At 43.7% G+C, this 18,844-nt stretch overlaps 1 protein-coding gene across 1 annotated transcript in view; it reads left to right on the top strand.

The window, feature by feature from the left end:
* LOC101869268 (SET domain bifurcated histone lysine methyltransferase 2) overlaps nucleotides 1-18,647 on the top strand; it is a 47,327-nt gene extending 28,680 nt beyond the window's left edge. Inside the window, exons 14-21 of the mRNA XM_005147658.3 lie at nucleotides 5,312-5,419; nucleotides 6,285-6,418; nucleotides 9,091-9,137; nucleotides 11,783-11,841; nucleotides 13,880-13,946; nucleotides 14,903-15,025; nucleotides 16,331-16,402; nucleotides 17,758-18,647. Of these exons, the coding sequence (XP_005147715.3) occupies nucleotides 5,312-5,419; nucleotides 6,285-6,418; nucleotides 9,091-9,137; nucleotides 11,783-11,841; nucleotides 13,880-13,946; nucleotides 14,903-15,025; nucleotides 16,331-16,402; nucleotides 17,758-17,897 (750 nt within the window). The 3' untranslated portion in view covers nucleotides 17,898-18,647. The remainder of the gene's footprint in view (nucleotides 1-5,311; nucleotides 5,420-6,284; nucleotides 6,419-9,090; nucleotides 9,138-11,782; nucleotides 11,842-13,879; nucleotides 13,947-14,902; nucleotides 15,026-16,330; nucleotides 16,403-17,757) is intronic.
* The last annotated feature ends 197 nt before the right edge of the window (nucleotides 18,648-18,844 follow it).

Raw genomic sequence — 18,844 nt, 5'->3', positions numbered from 1 at the left:
GACCCCAGTTTTCTCTATGTCCTGGGTTCAGCAGTAGCAGTCACTTTTCTCCTTCTTAGTAGCTGGTGTAGTGCTATGGTTTTGACTTTCAGCCTGGGAGCAGTGCTGATAACACCGATGTTTATAGCTGTTGCTCAGTAATGTTTAGTCTGACCAAGGGCTTTCTGAGTCTCATGCTCTGCCAGGGAGGAGGGGAAGCCAGGAGGAAGCAGAGACAGGACACCTGGCCCAAACTAATTAAAGGTGAAATAGTTCAAGCAGTAACCCTTGGACCAGTCCGAACTGAGACAGATGTAAAACTTGTACTCTACACTGCAGCCAGGGAGAATGATCCTGCCTGGAGCCTCTGGCAGAAAGCTCCAGGGGAGACCTGAGGTCAATCTCTCGGCTTTTGGAGTTGGGATACAAAGGATCTGAGGCCAGCTATACCCCAATGAAGAAAGAGATACTGGCAGCCTATGAAGGAGTTCAAGCTGCTTTGGAAATGATTTGCACTGAAGCACAGCTCCACCTGGCAGCCCAGTTGCCCATGCTGGGCTGGATGTTCAAAGGCAGGGTCTCCTCTACACATCATGCAACAGATGCTACATGGAGTAAAGGGGCTGCATTAATTACACAACAAGCTCAAATAGGAAATCCTAGTCGTCCAGGAATTCTAGAAGTCGTCATGGACTGGCAAGAGGGCAAAGATTTTGGAATGTCACAGGGTGTGTTTTGCCCACCACCATTTTGTCTGATTTCAAGAGTTAAGCAGAGTCAGGTTTGGGTCTTGTCTGGGGCTAGAAGACAATATAGGAAGACCAAGAAATTTCCCCTGAGGTTGAACAGCCAGGAGCGGCAGGGTGTGTGAGATAGTACTGGCAAGTATCTAGGTCAGTGGGCCCCTCCAGTACTTTGGAATGTCACCAGAGGAGGAGGTGAGGTGTGCTGCAGAGGCCACACCATATAATAAACTGTCAGTGTCATGGTTTGAGCATGTTTTGAGGGTGTTTTTGTTCAAGGTTTTTTTCCAGCCAGGTGGAGGAGAGTGAAAAGTAGTATGCCTTGTTTGCTGATGGGTCCTGCTGTACTGTGAGAAAGCATCGGAGTTGGAAGACAGCTGTATGGAGTCCTTGATGACAAGTTGCAGGAGCTACTGAAGGAGAGGGTGAATCGAGTCAGTTTGCCAAAGTGAAAGCCATCCAGCTGGCCCTGGACATTGCTGAACAAGAAAAGTGGCCAGCACTTTATCTCTATACTGACTCATGGATGGTGGCAAATGCCCTGTGGGGGTGGTTGCAGCAATGGAAGCAGAGCAACTCACAATGCAGAGGTAAATCCATCTGGGCTGCTGCACTATGGCAAGATAGCACTGCCCGGGTGTAGAACCTGGTGGTTAAGGTACGCCACGTAGATGCTCATGTACCCAAGAGTTGGACCACTGAGGAACACCAGAACAACCAACAAGTGGATAAAGCTGCTAAGATTGAAGTGGCTCAGATGGACTTAGATTGGCAATATAAGGGTGAATTATTTTTGGCTCAGTGGGCCCATGACACTTTAGGCCATCAGGGCAGAGATGCAACATACAGATGGGCCCATGATCAAGGGATGGACTTAACAATGGACACTATTGCCCAGGTCATTCATGAGTGTGAGACATGTGCTGCAATTAAACAAGCCAAATGGTTAAAGCTTCTTTGGTATGGAAGATGATGGCTGAAGTATAAATATGGGGAGGCCTGGCAGATTGATTATATCACACTCCCACCAACCCACCAAGGCAAGTGCCATGTGCTTACCATGGTGGAAGCAACCATCAGATGGCTGGAAACATACGCTGTGCCCCACGCCACTGCCCAGAACATACCCTGGGCCTTGAGAAGCAAACCTTGTGATGACACAGCACCCCAGAGAGAACTGAGTCAGACAATGGGACTCATTTTCGGAATAACCTTATAGACCCTCGGGCCAAAGAGCATGGCACTGAGTGAGTATATCACATCACCTACCATGCACCAGCCTCTGGGATAATTGAGCGGTACAATGGGCTGTTAAAAACTACACTGAGAGCAATGGGTAGGGGAACTTTCAAGCATAGGGATACACACTTACCAAAGGCCACCTGGTTGGTCAACACCAGAGGATCTGCCAACAGGACTGGCCCAGGCCAGTCAGAACTTTTACATACTGTAGAAGGGGATAAAGTTCCTGTGGTACACAGAAAGAATATGCTGGGGAAGACAGTCTGGGTTATTCCTGCTTCAGGTAAAGGCAAACCCACTTGTGAGACTGCTTTTCCTCAGGGACCCAGATATACTTTCTGGGTAATGCAGGAAGATGGGGAAGTCCAGTGTGTACCTCAAGGGGATTTGATTTTAGGGGAAAACAGCCAATGAACTCAATTGTATGAAGTTGCCTGCTATGTAGCACTTTTACAGCCCACCAGCTAGATATCTTCAGGTCACCAGCAACTGGCCCTGACTTCCCTCCGACCATCATCCCAACATAGAATGAACTTAGATGAAACCAGACAAGCTCAGCAGTGACCAGATGAGTTCTGCAGTATCATCAGCAGGCATCAATACAACACTGCGTACCATCTCTTCCTGCTCTGAAAGACTGTTACAAGAGATGGAGCCTGACATCATGGACCGGATGAATTTAGAAGCCTTATAGGGATTGGTCCGTGCACTAGGAATGATATCTCTCTCATTGTGTGTGTGGATGTATCTATCTAAGACAAGAGTGATGGTATATTGAAAAATGGGGGATCTGAGCATGATGTGAATGGTATGGAATAAGGGGTGGATACTGTCCTGGGTTCCGCAGTAGCAGTCGTTTTTCTCCTTCTTAGTAGCTGATGCAGTGCTGTGGTTTTGACTTTCAGCCTGGGAACAGTGCTGATAACACTGATGTTTTTAGTTGTTGCTCAGTAATGTTTAGTCTGACCAAGGGCTTTCTGAGTCTCATGCTCTGCCAGGGAGGAGGGGAAGCCAGGAGGAAGCAGAGACAGGGCACCTGACCCAAACTAACCAAAGGGGTATTCCATACCATAGCATGTCATGCCCAGTATAGCAACTAGGGGCAGTTACCTGGAAGGACTAGATTGCTGATCGGGTTGGGCTGGTTGTCGGTTGGTGAGCGGTTGTGTTCTCTTCCCTTGTTGTTTCCCTTATCATTATTATTATTGGTGGCAGCAGTAGTGGTTTGTGTTATACCTTAGTTACCGGACTGTTCTTATCTCAACCCATGGCAGTTACAGTCTTTCGATTCTCCTCCCCATCGCTTGGGAGCAGGGGGAGGAAGAAGTGGGGGGAGTGAGTGAGCGGCTGCATGGTTCTGAGTTACTGACTGGGCTTAAACCATGACACGGTAGCCCTACTGCGTGCTCTGCAAGTGGTTTTCCTACACTTACACCTTTGCAGGAAAATACTCGTATCACTTGATATATCTAGGTAAAAAACTTCCCAGTCTGTGCCTTATTTAAAATAAGGAATAAAAATACCAGAAACTGATTGTATAAAAATAGCTGTCAAGCTTTAAGCATGCTGTGATCTAGAATGTATTAATTCTTCTGGCAGTGAGTATGCCTCCCCTTTATTCCAGGATCTCAGTGGGGCTGGTTCTTGTTGTGCAGAATCCCTTATTTTGCCATATTTTTCCTTCTGTGGGAGTCACTCTGTGCAGGAGATGTGATTGCTGCTGGAACAGCTTTCTGGCTTGCCTCATTTTTCTACTACCTTCTTTTGTTTGTTGTGTTGCTTTGGGTATTTTTTTTAGCAGAATGTTTGAGAACATTTGATACCTGTTTTACAGTGTTACTTGGATGTTTTCTTTGAAACAGGTTTAGCTTGGGGCTATAATGTTGCTCCAGTGTTGAAACATTTTCTTTCTGTCTTCCTCTTTTTCCCCCCACAATTGTACCAATTTCTCTGCTTTAGGCTCCTCTGTGCTGTTTGGGGTTTTGTAGTTAGCTATCACCTTCTGAGCAATCAGGCTATGCTTGCCTGTTGATGTAAGGGCAGCTTAATTTTGTTTGGAATTAGCTCTATAATGCTATAATATATAGGGTATTGTCATGGTTTAAGCCCAGCTGGTAACTCAGAGCCATGCAGCTGCTTGTTCACCACCCCTTTTCTTCCCCTCCTGCTCCTGGAGGGATGGGGAAGAGAACCAAAAGAAGGTAACTCCCACAGCTGAGATAAGAACAGTCCAGAAATTAAGGTATAACACAAACCACTGCTGCTACCACCAATAATAATGATAAGGGAAATAAAAAGGGAAGAGAATACAACCGCTCACCACCCACCGACCGATACCCAGCCCAACCCAAGCAGTGATCTAGCCCTTCTGGGTAACTTCCCTCAGTTTCTCTACTGGGCACGATGTACTGTGGCATGGAATACCCCTTTGGCTAGTTTGGTTTAGGTGTCCTGTCTCTGCTTCCTCCCACCTTCCTGTACCCCTCCTCACTGGTAGAGCACCAGACTGAAAAATCCTTGGTTGGAGTAAGCATTACTTAGCAACAACTAAAAACATTGGTGTTATCAGCGTTGTTCTCAGGCTACAGTCAAAAACACAGTGCTACACCAGCTACTAAGGAGAAAAATGACTGCTACAGCTGAAGCCGGGACACGTGTGTGTGTGTATATATATATATATGTATATATATATAATTGCGTAATGGTTGGACTTGATGATCTTAAAGGTCTTTTTCCAACCTAGCCTATTCTATGATTAGGAGAAACATTGCTAAGGACTTCCCTTTCCTCTGTTACTGTCATGGTGCAGCAGTTCCGTAGGAATGAAAGTGGCCCAGATATATGTGTATACATTTTCTGTGGGTTTCTCCCAGGCTTTATATAATGTTCCTAGGTTTCTTGTGCAGTCAACTGTTGTCAGCATTGGACTGTATTAAAATGTTGTTACACCGCAATACTGCACCCAGCTGTAAGGTTGAGAGGCTGGGGAGACACCAAGATGTTCAAGATGTGGAGGTTTGTCGGGTGACGAGCTTCTCCTCCTTACTCTGGTCAGCCTGAACTTGCAGACTTCCTTCATTCACACTTTTTGCTAAGTTCACTTCCTCATCTTCTTATCTTTTCTTAGCTTGCTTTCCATTCCTGTGAAATCTCCTGTATATACAGAAGAACTGCTTTTGACTGGTAAAAGGTTTAAGCACCTTGTTCAGTGTAGGTGAAGACTTTTTAAAACAGAGAAAAATCAGCCTTAGGGCAAGTTCAGGAAGAAAAGATGTGCCCTTCCTCCTTTTTCTGCACCAGTGTCTGAATCACTCTATTAAATTTAATATAATCTCTTTTGTCTTTAGTTATTTTCTTCAGGATTTGTGGAATCTGAAGAATATAACCCAGATAACCTGGAACTAAGGTTTGATGTGGCATCAGTGTTGAAAGAACTCAAGAGAGGAAAGCGGCTGGTAAGGAGTTTCTCTCTGCACTTAGTCCTGTCTCAGAGTACTGAAGGTTGTCTAGTCATAGAATCATATAATAGTTAGAGTTGGAAAGGACCTTAAGATCATCTAGTTCCAACCCCCCTGCCATGAGCAGGGACACCTCACACTAAACCATATCACGCAAGGCTTCATCCACCCTGGTCTTGAACACTGCCTTGTGTTTGGAGAAAACAATGCAGAAAAGTACTTACTTGCTCTACTAAGATTGGGGAAGTTGCAGATTTAAGAGTTAAAAACATTGATTTGACATTGTATTTGGCAAAATTTAGTTAATTTTGTATTAAAATGTGTTGGGTACCTGGCCTTCAAGTCCTTAATCTAAGTTACCTAAGAGATTTTGTAAAGGACTAAGGCAGTGCCTGAACAAAATGATGCAGTCCATGAGTGTAAGGGGAAACACCTCCTGGTTTTAGCAGAAGGAAGGTTATTTGTATGAGATTTTCTTACTGGCTTTGTCTTCAGCTGTCCTCCTCCCTTACATCCTGGGTGGATCTCTTTCCATTGCAAAGTTAGCCTAGAAAACATAAATATACTAACACACTAAAAGCACTAGAAACCTTGGGCAAGATTTAGAGGAGGGGGAAAATTGCCCAGTACCCTCACATGATTCTTTGCATTGGTTTAGAAATTCATCAGTATGAAATAGAGAAAAGGTAGCAAAAAGTTGAAATAATGACCAGGATAGCAGGTTGTAGGAGTGAAGGAGTTATGCAGGGGTGACTGCAATGAAAGATTTGATTTTTTTCCCACAGGCTAGCATTTGCCTTGCGTGGCAAGATTGTCAGGAGCTGTGTGCAATGCTTACCTGTGGAACCTCATCCTGTTCTAGGTGTGCAACTTCTGCCGCAAGAAAGGAGCCACTGTGGGCTGTGAGGAAAGAGCCTGTCGCAGAAGCTACCACTACTTCTGTGCACTCTGTGACGATGCAGCCATAGAAGTGGATGAAGTAAATGGAATTTACCGGTATTTAACCAAGTATTTTCTAACTAATGATTGTCAAGGGTTTGGTGGTGGTATCAGGAGGAGAGACTTAAAAATTGGTTTTATTAAAAGGAAATACATTATCTTTTCTTGAAGTGATGCTTGATCCTCTGTTCAGAAGCAATAGAGGAAATGTTTTCCTTTTAAAGGAAAACATCACAGCAGTGGGAGGGAATCTGTTCAGTGTCTGAGCCTGCAACACACCTGAATGATCAGTAGGCCAAAACTGAGGAAGTCGGTCCTTACTGGCTAGCTAGCCAGTCTTCAAGATTTTTACTAATGTCACTCGAATTCTCAATTTCTGTTGGCTCAGAAGCTTCATTAAATATGCTCTGAGCACAGAGCACTTCTGTCTGTTGCCATTAGGAAAATTCTGATAGCTTTGTATGCCCATCAAACACCTTCTTCTATTTCAGATACGTTATTAGTATTAGCATAACCAATCAGATGTCCAGTAAATTTTTTTTTGTCCTGACCATGTGAGCCCTGGTCTCTGCTGCCCTTGGATTGCCTGTGTTGCTGTTAGATGGAACAAGTTGTTTGGAGGCTGTAGGTGAAGGGGTTGAGAAACTGGGACTTTAAGGACTCTTTAAAGAGCTGAAATTATAGTAAAGTCTGAGGTAAAAAAAACAAAACCCTAATGTCTGACTCTGTGCAAGGCAAGAGAGATCACAAGCCATGTTAGTCCTAGACTAATCTGGTAGACCATCTAATGAGTACTTGTTTCAGGAGGATGTGGACTTGTGCAGTCAGTAGCAGTGGAAGATGGGTCTTTTTGTGTCCCTTGTGCTCCTGGCTGCTTCACTAGGGCTGTCAGTCCAAAGTAAATAGGTCTTTCTGCTAAACTGTAAGCCCAGCCTTAGAGAAGATTATATGGTTAGTTTATGCTTTATAAGGTATAAGTATATGGTTTTTTAAGGTTTTCGGGAGCCTGCAAAGCTCATGAAAGAGTGTAGCTGGGGAGAGGGAAACTTCTGTGATCGCAGAATAAGTGCTATCATCATGCAGCTTTGGAAAGGATACCTCAGGCTGAAGAAGACTGAACTTCTTATGATGTTGAAAATGAATGGGACTGTAACAGTCTAGATACTAACTGGTGAAGGAGTGGTTAAATACATGGTTTGGTCTGGTGGGTTTCTGCGCTGATGAAAAACATATCCAAAGAGAGAGAATTCCATCAAGAGAAAGAGAGCTGGTGGTTTTAAATTCTGAATTGCTGCTGTTATGAGCAGCAGTGATTATCAAAACCAGGAGGCATACAGTGCTGTAGAAGTGGCTACTAAAAGGAGGGGTGGGAAAGTAGTGTAGCTTTTACTGCCATCCTGCAGAAACGGTAGTAGGGATGTGCTTCCAAGTAAAGTGGCCTGAGTACTAAAACATACTGTCTGTTTTTCCAAAGATGTTCTTGTACTTAGGAAGACTGTTTTTAACTAAGAAGAATAGAGTTAAAGGGTGGGAGGAAAAGAACAGCCTCCAAAGGGCAATATTGGAAATTCAGTGATGTAAATAAGGTGTCTTCTATACTCAGCTGTCTGACTGAATTGTTAGGCATGCATACATCTGGGGTTTTCTGTGCACCAGAATGAATTTAATGCCAAAAAATTGGCTCCTCAAGGAATCAGGCTGCGTTTCTTAAGTCACTGCTTCTATTTTGTTAAAATAAAGGAATGACGATAATTAGAAATATCCTAGTAAATGCAGTTTCCTTTAAAAACTGCTTCCAAGCACTTGAGCATTAGTCTGGGCAAATACATCTGTAATGAAGAGACAGCTAAATCACACTATTGACAAAGCAGTTTTGATTAAAAAATGATTTGGGATCCTTCTGTAAGAAAGGCATATTATAGAATCTGGTTCATTATTGTATTCAGAAGATAAAAAATATTTCTAGCTGTATTTGTTGCATTTTGCCTCTTCAAAGGAGTTTACCTTGCTCTCCTAGAACCAGAAAAAACATTCTCATCTCATACGTTACTGTCATGGGTTTAAGGAACAAATAGTTTGAGCAGTTCTAAGCTACTGGATCTCAAACAGGGTGCCCTATTGCCTCAGGACTGGGGAGCACATCATAGGCAGGGGAAAGGGAACAGCATTGAGATCTCCAAGCGTGGCAGTGCCAGCACATCATGCAGGGCTTACCAGTTCGAGCTGACTGGGAAGCAGATGTATCTAAAGAGGTTCTGGACCTGGCCTGAGCAGAACAGGGCAAGGGGGCAGAACTGCAATAGCTAAAATTGAGCAGTATCAGTACTATGGTATTTCATCGTGACAACATCCATCTCATTTTAATAAGGCATTTGAACAAGAGCACCGCTGCCACAGTGATTGCCACACCAGGTGAAACGTGTCTGACTTGGGATTGGAGCAGGGAGCAGGTCCACACAGAGTGGGATAATGGAACTGATGATTCAAAGTTTCGGTGCTCAGAGTCCACTGAGGTTCTAAAAGTACAACTACAAGCTTGTGCATGTGTGGGATTTCAAAGCAGGTGCTTTCCTAGGTGGGCAATGTGGAACAAAAATCCGGATCATTCTTTTTTAAGCATCTTTCAATGAAAAGAGGGGAAAATATCTGTTAAAATCAGTCAGCATGACTCTGTTTACATATTTATTAATACTTTTTCTCTTTTTCTTAAAATTAAACTTAAATTTTAGAGTGTTCTGCCCAAAACATGACCCAGGCAATAGGACCAATCACTATGGTGAGTTTCTTTAATAGCTTCATTTAATTTGTTTTAAAAGTTTGCATCCTAAAGTCAGTGACTTATTTGAACAAAATAAATGTTGTTCCACTTTTATATTGAACTATTCTGACTGTTCCAGCAGGTAGGCTCGAGCAGCTTGTAAAATCCATGTGAGACATGAGAGTCACGCTGATGAGTGATGCACAAGCTTGCACTTGATTAGCAAAGAGGGGCTGCTACAGGAGAGGTCACCTTGGGATATTTAATGTGTATTTACATTAAAACATTCACAATTGCATCTTCTCTATTCACTGCAGTAGGTTTTTTTTTAAATAGGGCCTTTCATTCTGAAGGATCCCAAAGAGCTTTCTAAGTGTAACAAAAGGGTTATACAACCCCAGTTTAAGGATAGCTTCCTTTGCTACAGATACGCAGCTGAATTGGGTAGTCCCAGTCCTTGCTGATTCACAGGCAGTTGGGAATCTCAGTGAATTAACCAGCTGAAGTGGTGACTTTCTTAACCTAAAGCACACAGTCCTCAGTCGAACTGGGAGCACCAATGCTAAGAGCAGGGTGCCTACACTGGAATTGAGCAGACTTCAGCTAATCGTGACAAGGCCTTGGCTTCATTCACCCTGGTGCCACTTGGGGTGGGTTAGGTGATCATCATTTAAACCTGTAGTCACAGGCCTCGGGCTGCTTTGCCAGCCATACAGTCCATTTAACACCTGATACTGCTGTGGCTTTATTTCACTTGGTAGTTTTGCTTTTTATTTATCTGTAGTTCTGAGGCCTGACATTCCCTTCCTTTTAAAAATGAATTTGATTCCTTTGGTTTTAGGATTGTCACTCTGCTAGGTCTGTCCAGGGTCCTGGCTGGTCTCCTGCCTGAGTACTGGACAGGGCCAGGATTGCTACCTGTCCAGTATTAGATGAGATCTAGGCATTAGGTCCAGCCCTGTAGATCGCCTCCTTCAGAAGGAAGGCATAAATCTCATAAAGTTGAAGGTCTTTGTGTCTGCAAGTGCTGTGTGTATAGTGCATGGGCTGTTCACTTAGAAGAGGGATCTTCTAGAGATCTTCCAGAGGTACTTAATTTGGAGACCTTTTGTTTATGAGGGGTAAATGGATTCTGGCAGTGGCTGTCCTGGCTCCTGTGTGAACTCTGTGGCTCCATGGTGAGTTTTGACTTTCAGGATCCAACTTGGGTGAAGCAGCTCAGCCATTCTGGGGGAGGGTTGTGTGGGAGCAGGAGCTGTACAAAAGGGCTGCCTCTCCAGGCTTGTTTTCCCTGGTAGCTTGAAGAAAATGGGGTGAGGGAACATCCCCTGGTTCTTGGTTCAGACACACATTCCTGTGCTGAAATGTTGGGGCACTGCTGTGTGGTTAAAAGGGGATAGGGTGCTTTAGGGGCAAGGGGTTTCCTTGCATCTCTGTAGCAAGAATGGGAGGGCAATTTGGACTTGGAAATGGGCTCCAACTTCTGCTTAACTGGGAGCGTTGGATGTACCTAGAGTAAAGGCTGACAAAGGTGGGAGAGTGGAGAACACTGTGAAGATCAGGAGTTGGGCTGCTCTTTGGACTGTGCTCCTCTTGTTTTATAAGACATCCCTGAAGCAAACATCAGGAGAATCTGGCCACATGTCAACAATGTTATGCCACACAGCAAGGAAAACTTTGTGCCTGCACTAGCATTTCCTAGACTGCTCCAAAATAGTCCAGCTTTATTTTGGATGGAGTGAGAGGCAGATTTCCTTTCAGACCATGAAAAAAGCAAATGTACAGCACTAGTACCTAGAACCCAAACGTGTTTCAACAGCCTTCCTGTACCAACTCCTAATGCCTCTTTTCCTGTTACAAATCAGGAACAGGGAAAAAACTAAGTGGTGCCCAAAGGATGTAGTTAAATGGGAGAGGGGCATTTAAAACCCTCAAGTTTTGGTAGGCCTTCTCTGTCTTTCTCTTCTCCTGCCATGTCTTCCTTGCAGTTACCCTTCTCTGCTCGTGCTGCTATAGCTGTTACTAGCAACTGCCAGCTGAGATGTTAGAGAGAGGCTGGTACATAGAGTGAAAGCAGGTGGTTTTGCAGAGTTCTCATGCCACATCACTGAAAACACATTGTAGCATAAATACTATTAAACTGACAAGGCTTCTAGGAGGATCATTATATTGATGAAAAACCTAATTCCATTTGCATGTATTTGGGACACCTAAAATAATTCTTTATGTAGCCTCAGTTTTGAGGGTGTATTAACTTAAACAAGAATTGACTGGGGAAAAAACAGTCATCTTTAATAAATTTGCCTGAAGTTTTTACCACTTAGTGGTAGTGCTGCTGCAGCATTCACTCTGCCACAATCAAAACTCATGTGTTAAAAACTGGGGTTTGCTTTATAGTGAGTTTAAAAGGCAAAATGGTAACCTAATGCAACAGTGATTGGCATTTCTTCGTAATGGGTCAGGCTTGTTATTTTTCTTACATGGAAATGATGTGAATTCCACTAAAAATGTTGGGTATTTGGGGAAGCTGAAGCATACTCTTGCCTTGCCACCTGAAGTGCCTGACTTCTGTAGCTTTTCTGGGAGAAGAGAGAATTTGAATGATGGAAAATTGTCAGTCTGAGGTTGACATGTTTGTTGTTTTGTTGCTCCTTGATTTCTAGGTACAGCTAATAAGAGGAGAAGACATACAGTGAAATCTCCCACCATGGCGGAACAAATGGTAATTCTGAATTTAAGTAGTTCTAAACCAGGAACCCGCTTTTGCTACAGCAAAGGGCTTCTTTAGTGAAGTGTTTCGACATTGTGCTCAGAGACAGACTTCCTCACAGAAACAGTAACTTTTCCTTTACAGCTGCCTTGCTCTCATTTTGTCATTCTGTCAAAACAAACACATTTGAATTTGGAGCTGCTTCAGGCAGAAACAGTGCTTCCCTCAGGTAACTTTGTGCAGATGCAGTAGAAGCCTCTGAACCAGGCTGGCTGAGTGGCTGTGGTCATGAAGTGACTGGAGAGAGCTTCCCTTTGGGGTCTCCTTTTCTTGGGAAGTACTGTGTCCCTCAGATGTGCTTAGGGCTTCACACAGTCTGCATGAACACCTGCTTTTCATGAGACACTTGGCCTTTTAAACCAACATTTAGCAGTTTGTAAGCCTGTGCTCAGGGTAACGGGAAGGTTCTCGGTGCCCAGCAGGCTGTTCTCGGCTTTGCTGGTGAAGATGACCCTCTATGGGTTTGGAAGCTGTGAAGCAGAGCATCTATCTGGTTGCAGGGGTAGTTGTTTTAGAGGCTGTTGTTTGACCTGTCTCCACAGCAGTATTCATGGGAACTCCATTGACTCCAGGGACTTTCTCCTTTCTAAAGGAGTTGGCATCAAGCTTTCCTTGGGAAAAAAAAACACCTTTCCCAGGGCTTGAGATTAAAGGGAGATAGTGTGAGGGGATGTGGGCAATCTTCACTACTTTTATGTAGTACTCTCTTGAGGGTAGGTTATTTGTCTCCAAGAATTTCTCAGCTGTAAATCCACATACATTCCCAGTGGTATAACAGATCCGTCTCACCCGCTGCCCACAGTAATGTGCTATTTCTGCTGCTCTTCGGTGCTAGCGATCTCAGAAATCAATACAAATGCTGCAAATAAGAAGCTGAGTGGCTCCAGGATTTACACCTGCAGGATATACTGTTTACCATTGTATAAGCAATGCATGTTTGCACTGGTGGAGTTCTGTGACAGAGGTTAAGGATTATTTTTAGTCCTGGAACATGGAACAACAAAGAATGACTGCATCCTGTCCAAAAGAAGGAAAAATATTCTCCTTTTGTGAACTGTAGAATCACAGACTGGTTTGAGTTGGAAGGGACCTTAAAGACCATTTAGTTGAACCCCCCTGCCATGGGCAGGGACACCTTCCACTAGACCATGTTGCTCCAAGCCCTGTCCAACCTGGCCTTGAACACTGCAAGGGATGGGGTAGCCACAGCTTCTCTGGGCAACCTGTGCCAGGGCCCCACTACCTTCACAGGGAAGAATTTTTTCCTAATATCTAATCCAAATCTCCCCTTTGTCAGCTTAAAGCCATTCCCTTTTGTCCTACTCTACATGACTGTCTAAGAAGTCCCTCTCCAGATATCTTGTAGGCCCTTTAGGCACTGGAAGCTGCTCTAATGTCTCCCCAGAGCCTTCTCAGTGCTGAACAAGCCCAACTCTCTCAGCCTGTCTCCATAGGAGAGGTGCTCCAGCCCTCTCATCATTTTCATAGCCTCCTCTGGACTTGCTCCAACAGGTCCATGTCCCTCTTATGTTGGGGGCCCCAGAGCTGAACACAGCACTGCAGGTGGGGGTCTCATGAGAGCAGAGGGGAAGAATCACCTCTTGACCTGCTGGTCATGCTGCTTTTGGTGCAGCTCAGGGTATGGTTGCTTGTTGGAATACTGGTTGAAGGAGTTAAACATTGTTTGCACCAGGAGGTAGCAGTAGGCATTTGCTCATGTCTGTGCTATTTGCCAATGCAATAATTCAGCGGGTGGTGTCCCAGGTGTTGGGCTTTTCTGAAAGAGATTTTGCTTTGAAGCAATTTTTGCTTTCCTTTTTAAAAACAATGTCTGGAGAGGAGTGTCACCAGCTTCGCAGAGAAGCTGACTGCATTCACTGGTATATGGGCTGCATTTTATCTCCCTGCCAATTGTAGAGGCAGGGTAATGAAAAACAAAGCAGTAAATGTTAGTATGATGTAAAAATACATAATTTTGATTTTCTTCCAGAGCACACAAGAGACAGCAGAAGAAAACAGTTTACGAATACTAAAAAGAAAAAACAACAGGCATAAAGGTGTGACTTGCTTTATAGAACAACTGGGAGATACTGTGATGGGTTGTATAGTAGTTCAGAGTGTGGAGCTGGGTGATAGCAACTATGCTGCAAAAGTATCTTCATTACATGTTGGGATTATACTGCTGCTTGGGAGGCTTTAATGGAGATTATTCACCTTCCCGTGGCTGTGCTTAGTGCATGGGCATGTATTGGAACAGTAGGTGCTGCCTCAGGTTTTGTTCTGAATCTTTATTACCCCTATAAAGAACAGGGAACATGTCAAGAATCCTGGAATACTTGTGGGGCATCTGGTGTAAGTGAAATGACATTTCTCACAACAGTCTCCAGTAAAATGTACCATTCTAGCAGAGACTGGCAGACCTCCCTGAGCTGCCCCATAGCACTTTCCTTTTGAACAACCCATTGGATGGATCTTACTGAAACCTGTCCCTGACCTGCTGCTTTGAGATGAAGGCAAAATAGGTGATTATTTCCATAACAATCCACATCTGACAAAGCAGGCCTCTAAAGTGGGCTGTGATAAATGAGTTTTGTGCCTGGATCACCTGGAGTAGAAGTAGCCTCAATTTTCTTACCACGTCCAAGACTGATTCACTTCTTGCATTGTTTTCCATCTTTCAGTCCACGGGGTGGTCCTGAGTATTGGAAGGAAAAAAAAAATAAGCAAGACAAATCACTTGGGTTTCCTGTACTGCGGGTAGTGGGAAGCTTTGGCTATGGTGCCTGTAGGGCTGTGGAGATACTTGCTTTGGATGAGCAAAGCTAAATCTGGTGCTTGGGAAATTTTACCCCCAGTGCAGTGCTTGCATTTGTCTGACCACGTTTTTGTTCCCACTGGAGAAGGCTGAGTGGGTAGATGGAGGAGCCAGAAATTTGCCAATATGGTTGTTTTTGGGAGGGGGACATTAGCCAAAGTTCTGGTTTCTGAAGTGAGTGTTTTTGTGTTTCAACAGTGCGAATAGACTTTCTTAGGAAATGTAAGCAGGCTGGGCTCCTGGATGACATATTTGAAGAAATGCTGGACACACTTCACCTGGCACAGGAAAAACTGATGGATGACAACACTTCAGAAACAGGTATGGAGACCCAGGGGGAAATCTGCTCTCAGAGCAGAACTCCAGCCAGGCCCTGGGTCACCTTCCCGGGGATACTTCCACAGCATTAAATCATAATTCAGCATGCTCTAGCAAAGCCTTCCAACTTGAAGTTTTGAAGCTACTTTTTACTTATTGGCATAAGCGTAGGGAGGTTCAGCCAGGCCACTTCTCCCAGCCACTTAGAGAGAAGTCCTGAGGGGAACTGGAAGGTTTTTGGGTCACAAGTCATAGAATCATAGAATAGTTAGGGTTGGAAAGGACCTTAAGATCATCTAGTTCCAACCCCCCTGACATGGACAGGGACACCTCAGTCTGTGTTATTCTTACAGCTTCACAAGAGGCACCAGCTATCTGTTAGTATCAGCACTTTCTTTTGAGAGAAAAATCCCTGAGTATGTACATTTTAGGTCTTTGGAGGATTAGTTAGAACTTTATTGTCAACTCTTAATGTGTATTTTGGGGTTTCATCCTTTTAAATATTAGCTTGTATGAAGACCTTTGTTCTTGGAGGATTCCACTCAAGTGTGGCTCTGTCCACAACACAGTTAAAAAAGAACATTTGAAACTTTCCTTTCCTGTTGTCCTCCCGGATTTACACAGTTATGAATAATACCATTGGATAAAGAATGCTGATTCATGCAAAGTGCATGCGTGTCTGAGCATTAGTCCTACCTGGCTAAATCTTCCTCATGAGCAGCTTGTGTGTAACATGACAGCAGCTGCTGGAATCATCAGTGAGGTCCAGGACACGTTTAGGGGCTCACAGTCTTCACATTAAGAATTTCTTAATAGTCATGCAAACTCTGTAGGTGTTTTGTGTTCTATTCTGATGGAAACCCCAGTTATAAAATGGAGGCATCATCCTGGGCAGGGTTTTAACACTGACCAGTGCTAGTGCTGTCCCACATGTTGTACAGTCTGTCAGGAGGAGCTGGTGTGGGCAGCCCTGCAATTACACATGCAGTCCTGAATGAAACGTGACTGAAGTGTATACACACTCCTCATTTTAAATGGACTGTTCAGGTGCTGCAGACCCAAAAGGGAATTACAGGCAGTTCCCCTTTCCTATTTTCTGTATGGAAACTACCAAAAAAAATAGAATTGACAAATTGATCCTTCTTTCTGAAGATGGATTATATGAGAAGAGGTTTTAAAACCTTGAGCAGTCAGTATGATGTAAGTAATTACTGTTTTGTGCTACATCTAACATAGGGCTCTGCATTAGCGTGAGGGTTCTGTAAACCTTTACTTGATAATACTAAATCAGATTCTCTCTTTCCCTAGAGTATGAAGAGACAGTAATATCACTCTTTGACTGTGGACTGTTTGAAAATATACTGACAAATATTCATTCAGGTACGTGAGCGCAGCTGTCGGAGCAGCAGCAGCTGCTCGGGGGTTTGGCACTGAGGCTGCTTGTCTGAGCATTTTGATGACCATTGAAACTGAAAATTCCAAGGAACTTTTTTCCAACATTCTCTAAACAACTGAAAAAAAGCCACTGGTACCTGAATCTTTAGAAGCAGCACTAGAGCTGGCTGGCTGACCTGAAGGGGGAGGCAAGTCACAGTTCCACAGCTCTCAAAGACCTCCCTCTCTTGCAGGGTGCTCACGCATCTGGCATCTGCAGGTTATTACCCTTCCTCCTCCACAGTTGTGTTAAACACAGTTCAGAGTGTTAAACGCTTTGAGCAGAACTGATGTGGACCTGATGGCAGTTTTGATGGAGTGGTCGGGGTGAAGTGAAAACAAGGGCAGGAGCAGTTGCTCAGGATCACCAGAGTGGAAGGGAATATGGGGTTGTGGATTCTGCTCTCAGCTGTTGTAAGCACGAAGGTTAAAACTGTTTCTGAGATAGGCAAGTCAAATCTCTTACTCTGTTTCCCTCTGACAGCAGCCTTCTTCTAACTTCTGCTTTAATTTATCTCTGTGTAAAGGGAAATGGGCTTTAATTAGCTGAGGTTCAGTGCATGAAGGTGATGTTTGGTGATGTTTGCGGTTTCACTTTCACTTGACTGAAAAAGCCAGGCTCCTGTCTTGCCTCCTGTTCTCACACTTAAATTCCCCTTCTGGAAACAGGAGCAATGGGTGTTGCAGTTATTGGAGACAGAGTTCCACCAGTGCATCATCTGAGGGCATTAACACATCTCTGCTCAGAACTTCTTGTATGACGCAACTGTGGATCACATTTGGTTCTGTCACAGCTGCATCAATTATTTCATCCTTTTCTCAGCTTACAGGAGAAATTCTTGATATTGGCACCTACATACACACAGCCATGTGATTCTTGTGTATAAAAGTCGCCCCTCGCCAGTTCCCTGCTACACGAGTGGTGCAGTTTTTCCTGTACTTCAAAATCTTGTTTTCTGATACTGTCAGCCTACTTTTAATTTGAAAGTCAAAAATGGAAACACCCATCAAGGTTGATTCCAAAACTGATCCAAGAAGAGCTCTTAAAATGAATCAGTGAACTTACAATATACGGGTGACAAAGTGGTGACTCTCCTGCTCTGTGTTTTCTTCTGACATACCAATACTTCAGCTAGTCCTTTCATGAAGAGACCCAGCATAGGGAGTGTTAGACTACAGCCTCTGCTGCAGAAAGGCAGTTAGACTAAGACTTTGAATGCTAATGCATATATAACATGTATTTTGAATTACTAATAGTTACATACAAATAAAAGCTTTTATCACTCTCTTTTTTGTAATAGGAACAGAGGAAAAAATCCAGGAACTTCTGGAAAGCAGAAAAAAACTGGATACTAAGATTGAACTACTGCAGGACTTGAAAGAAGTCGACCTTCTTACCCAAGAGAACACTGCCAGTACATCTAGTACAATGTCTGAATAACCCTTGAGTCTGTCTGTAGTGGTGTCAATATTTAGGATTTTCTAATGGTAGAAACCATAGAGCCTGTCTGGTCAGTGTCTTGAGTAATTCCCTCTGGCCCTCACCCCTACCCCAAGATAGGGATACAGGCAAGAAGTGGGTGTTCTACTAATTTTTATACCTCAGTGTTGCAATAATTTTAAGTTGTCCCTTTCTTTAAATTTTCCCCTGGAGCAATGAGCATTACACACCAAATGTTAGCTTTTTCTAAAGCTCAGTAAACCTTCCAATGAAGACTTCTGTTGCCTTTCAGACAAGGGACCACCAGCTGCCACAGAGCACTTGTTAAAGTCACTTCAGCTGTGGGAGCCCTCTTCTGATTGTGCTGTAGCTGCTTCACTGTCTGCAGGACAGTGATGGTTTAAGGATCATGTTGCTGCTTTGGCTTTCCAAAGAAGATAAAATTAGCAGAACTTGCACTTACAGAAGCCTTCTGAATTATAAACAGGAGTTTGGATTTTTTAATTCAATGATTCTTGATTGACTGCTCAATGTATAACTTGTTCTGCTGTAACAGTGTTTGCAAGCAGACCCAAAACAGTTGGGCATCATACTCTATGTAAAATGGGTCAAAGAACAAATTGTGTTTTCCTTTCACTAGTAAGAAAGGATATGACTTCCATCTGTGTTGTCTTTAAAAAAAATGTTTTGAATACAAAAAAGCATTGTTTAGCTACACAAGGGTAAGTTAACAAAATAAGATGTTTATAAGGAAGCTGTGTGTTTAGTCATACTCCCTTGCCCCACAGAACACACCAGAGGAAGGGGTGTGCTTTCACACCATGGTTCAGCAGCACCTTGCCTCTCAGTTGCAGATCCAGAATGATCTGTTGGTTGTTAAACGCTTGTACTCTCTCCATGACTGGTAAAAAGTCCTGTTCCATATGAAGGTGGTGATGGAAAGTAAC

Source organism: Melopsittacus undulatus, chromosome 2 (genome assembly GCF_012275295.1).
Source record: "Melopsittacus undulatus isolate bMelUnd1 chromosome 2, bMelUnd1.mat.Z, whole genome shotgun sequence".
NCBI lineage: Eukaryota > Metazoa > Chordata > Aves > Psittaciformes > Psittaculidae > Melopsittacus > Melopsittacus undulatus.
Note: the sequence above shows the minus strand (reverse complement) of the source record. Positions and strands in the feature narration are given on the sequence as shown.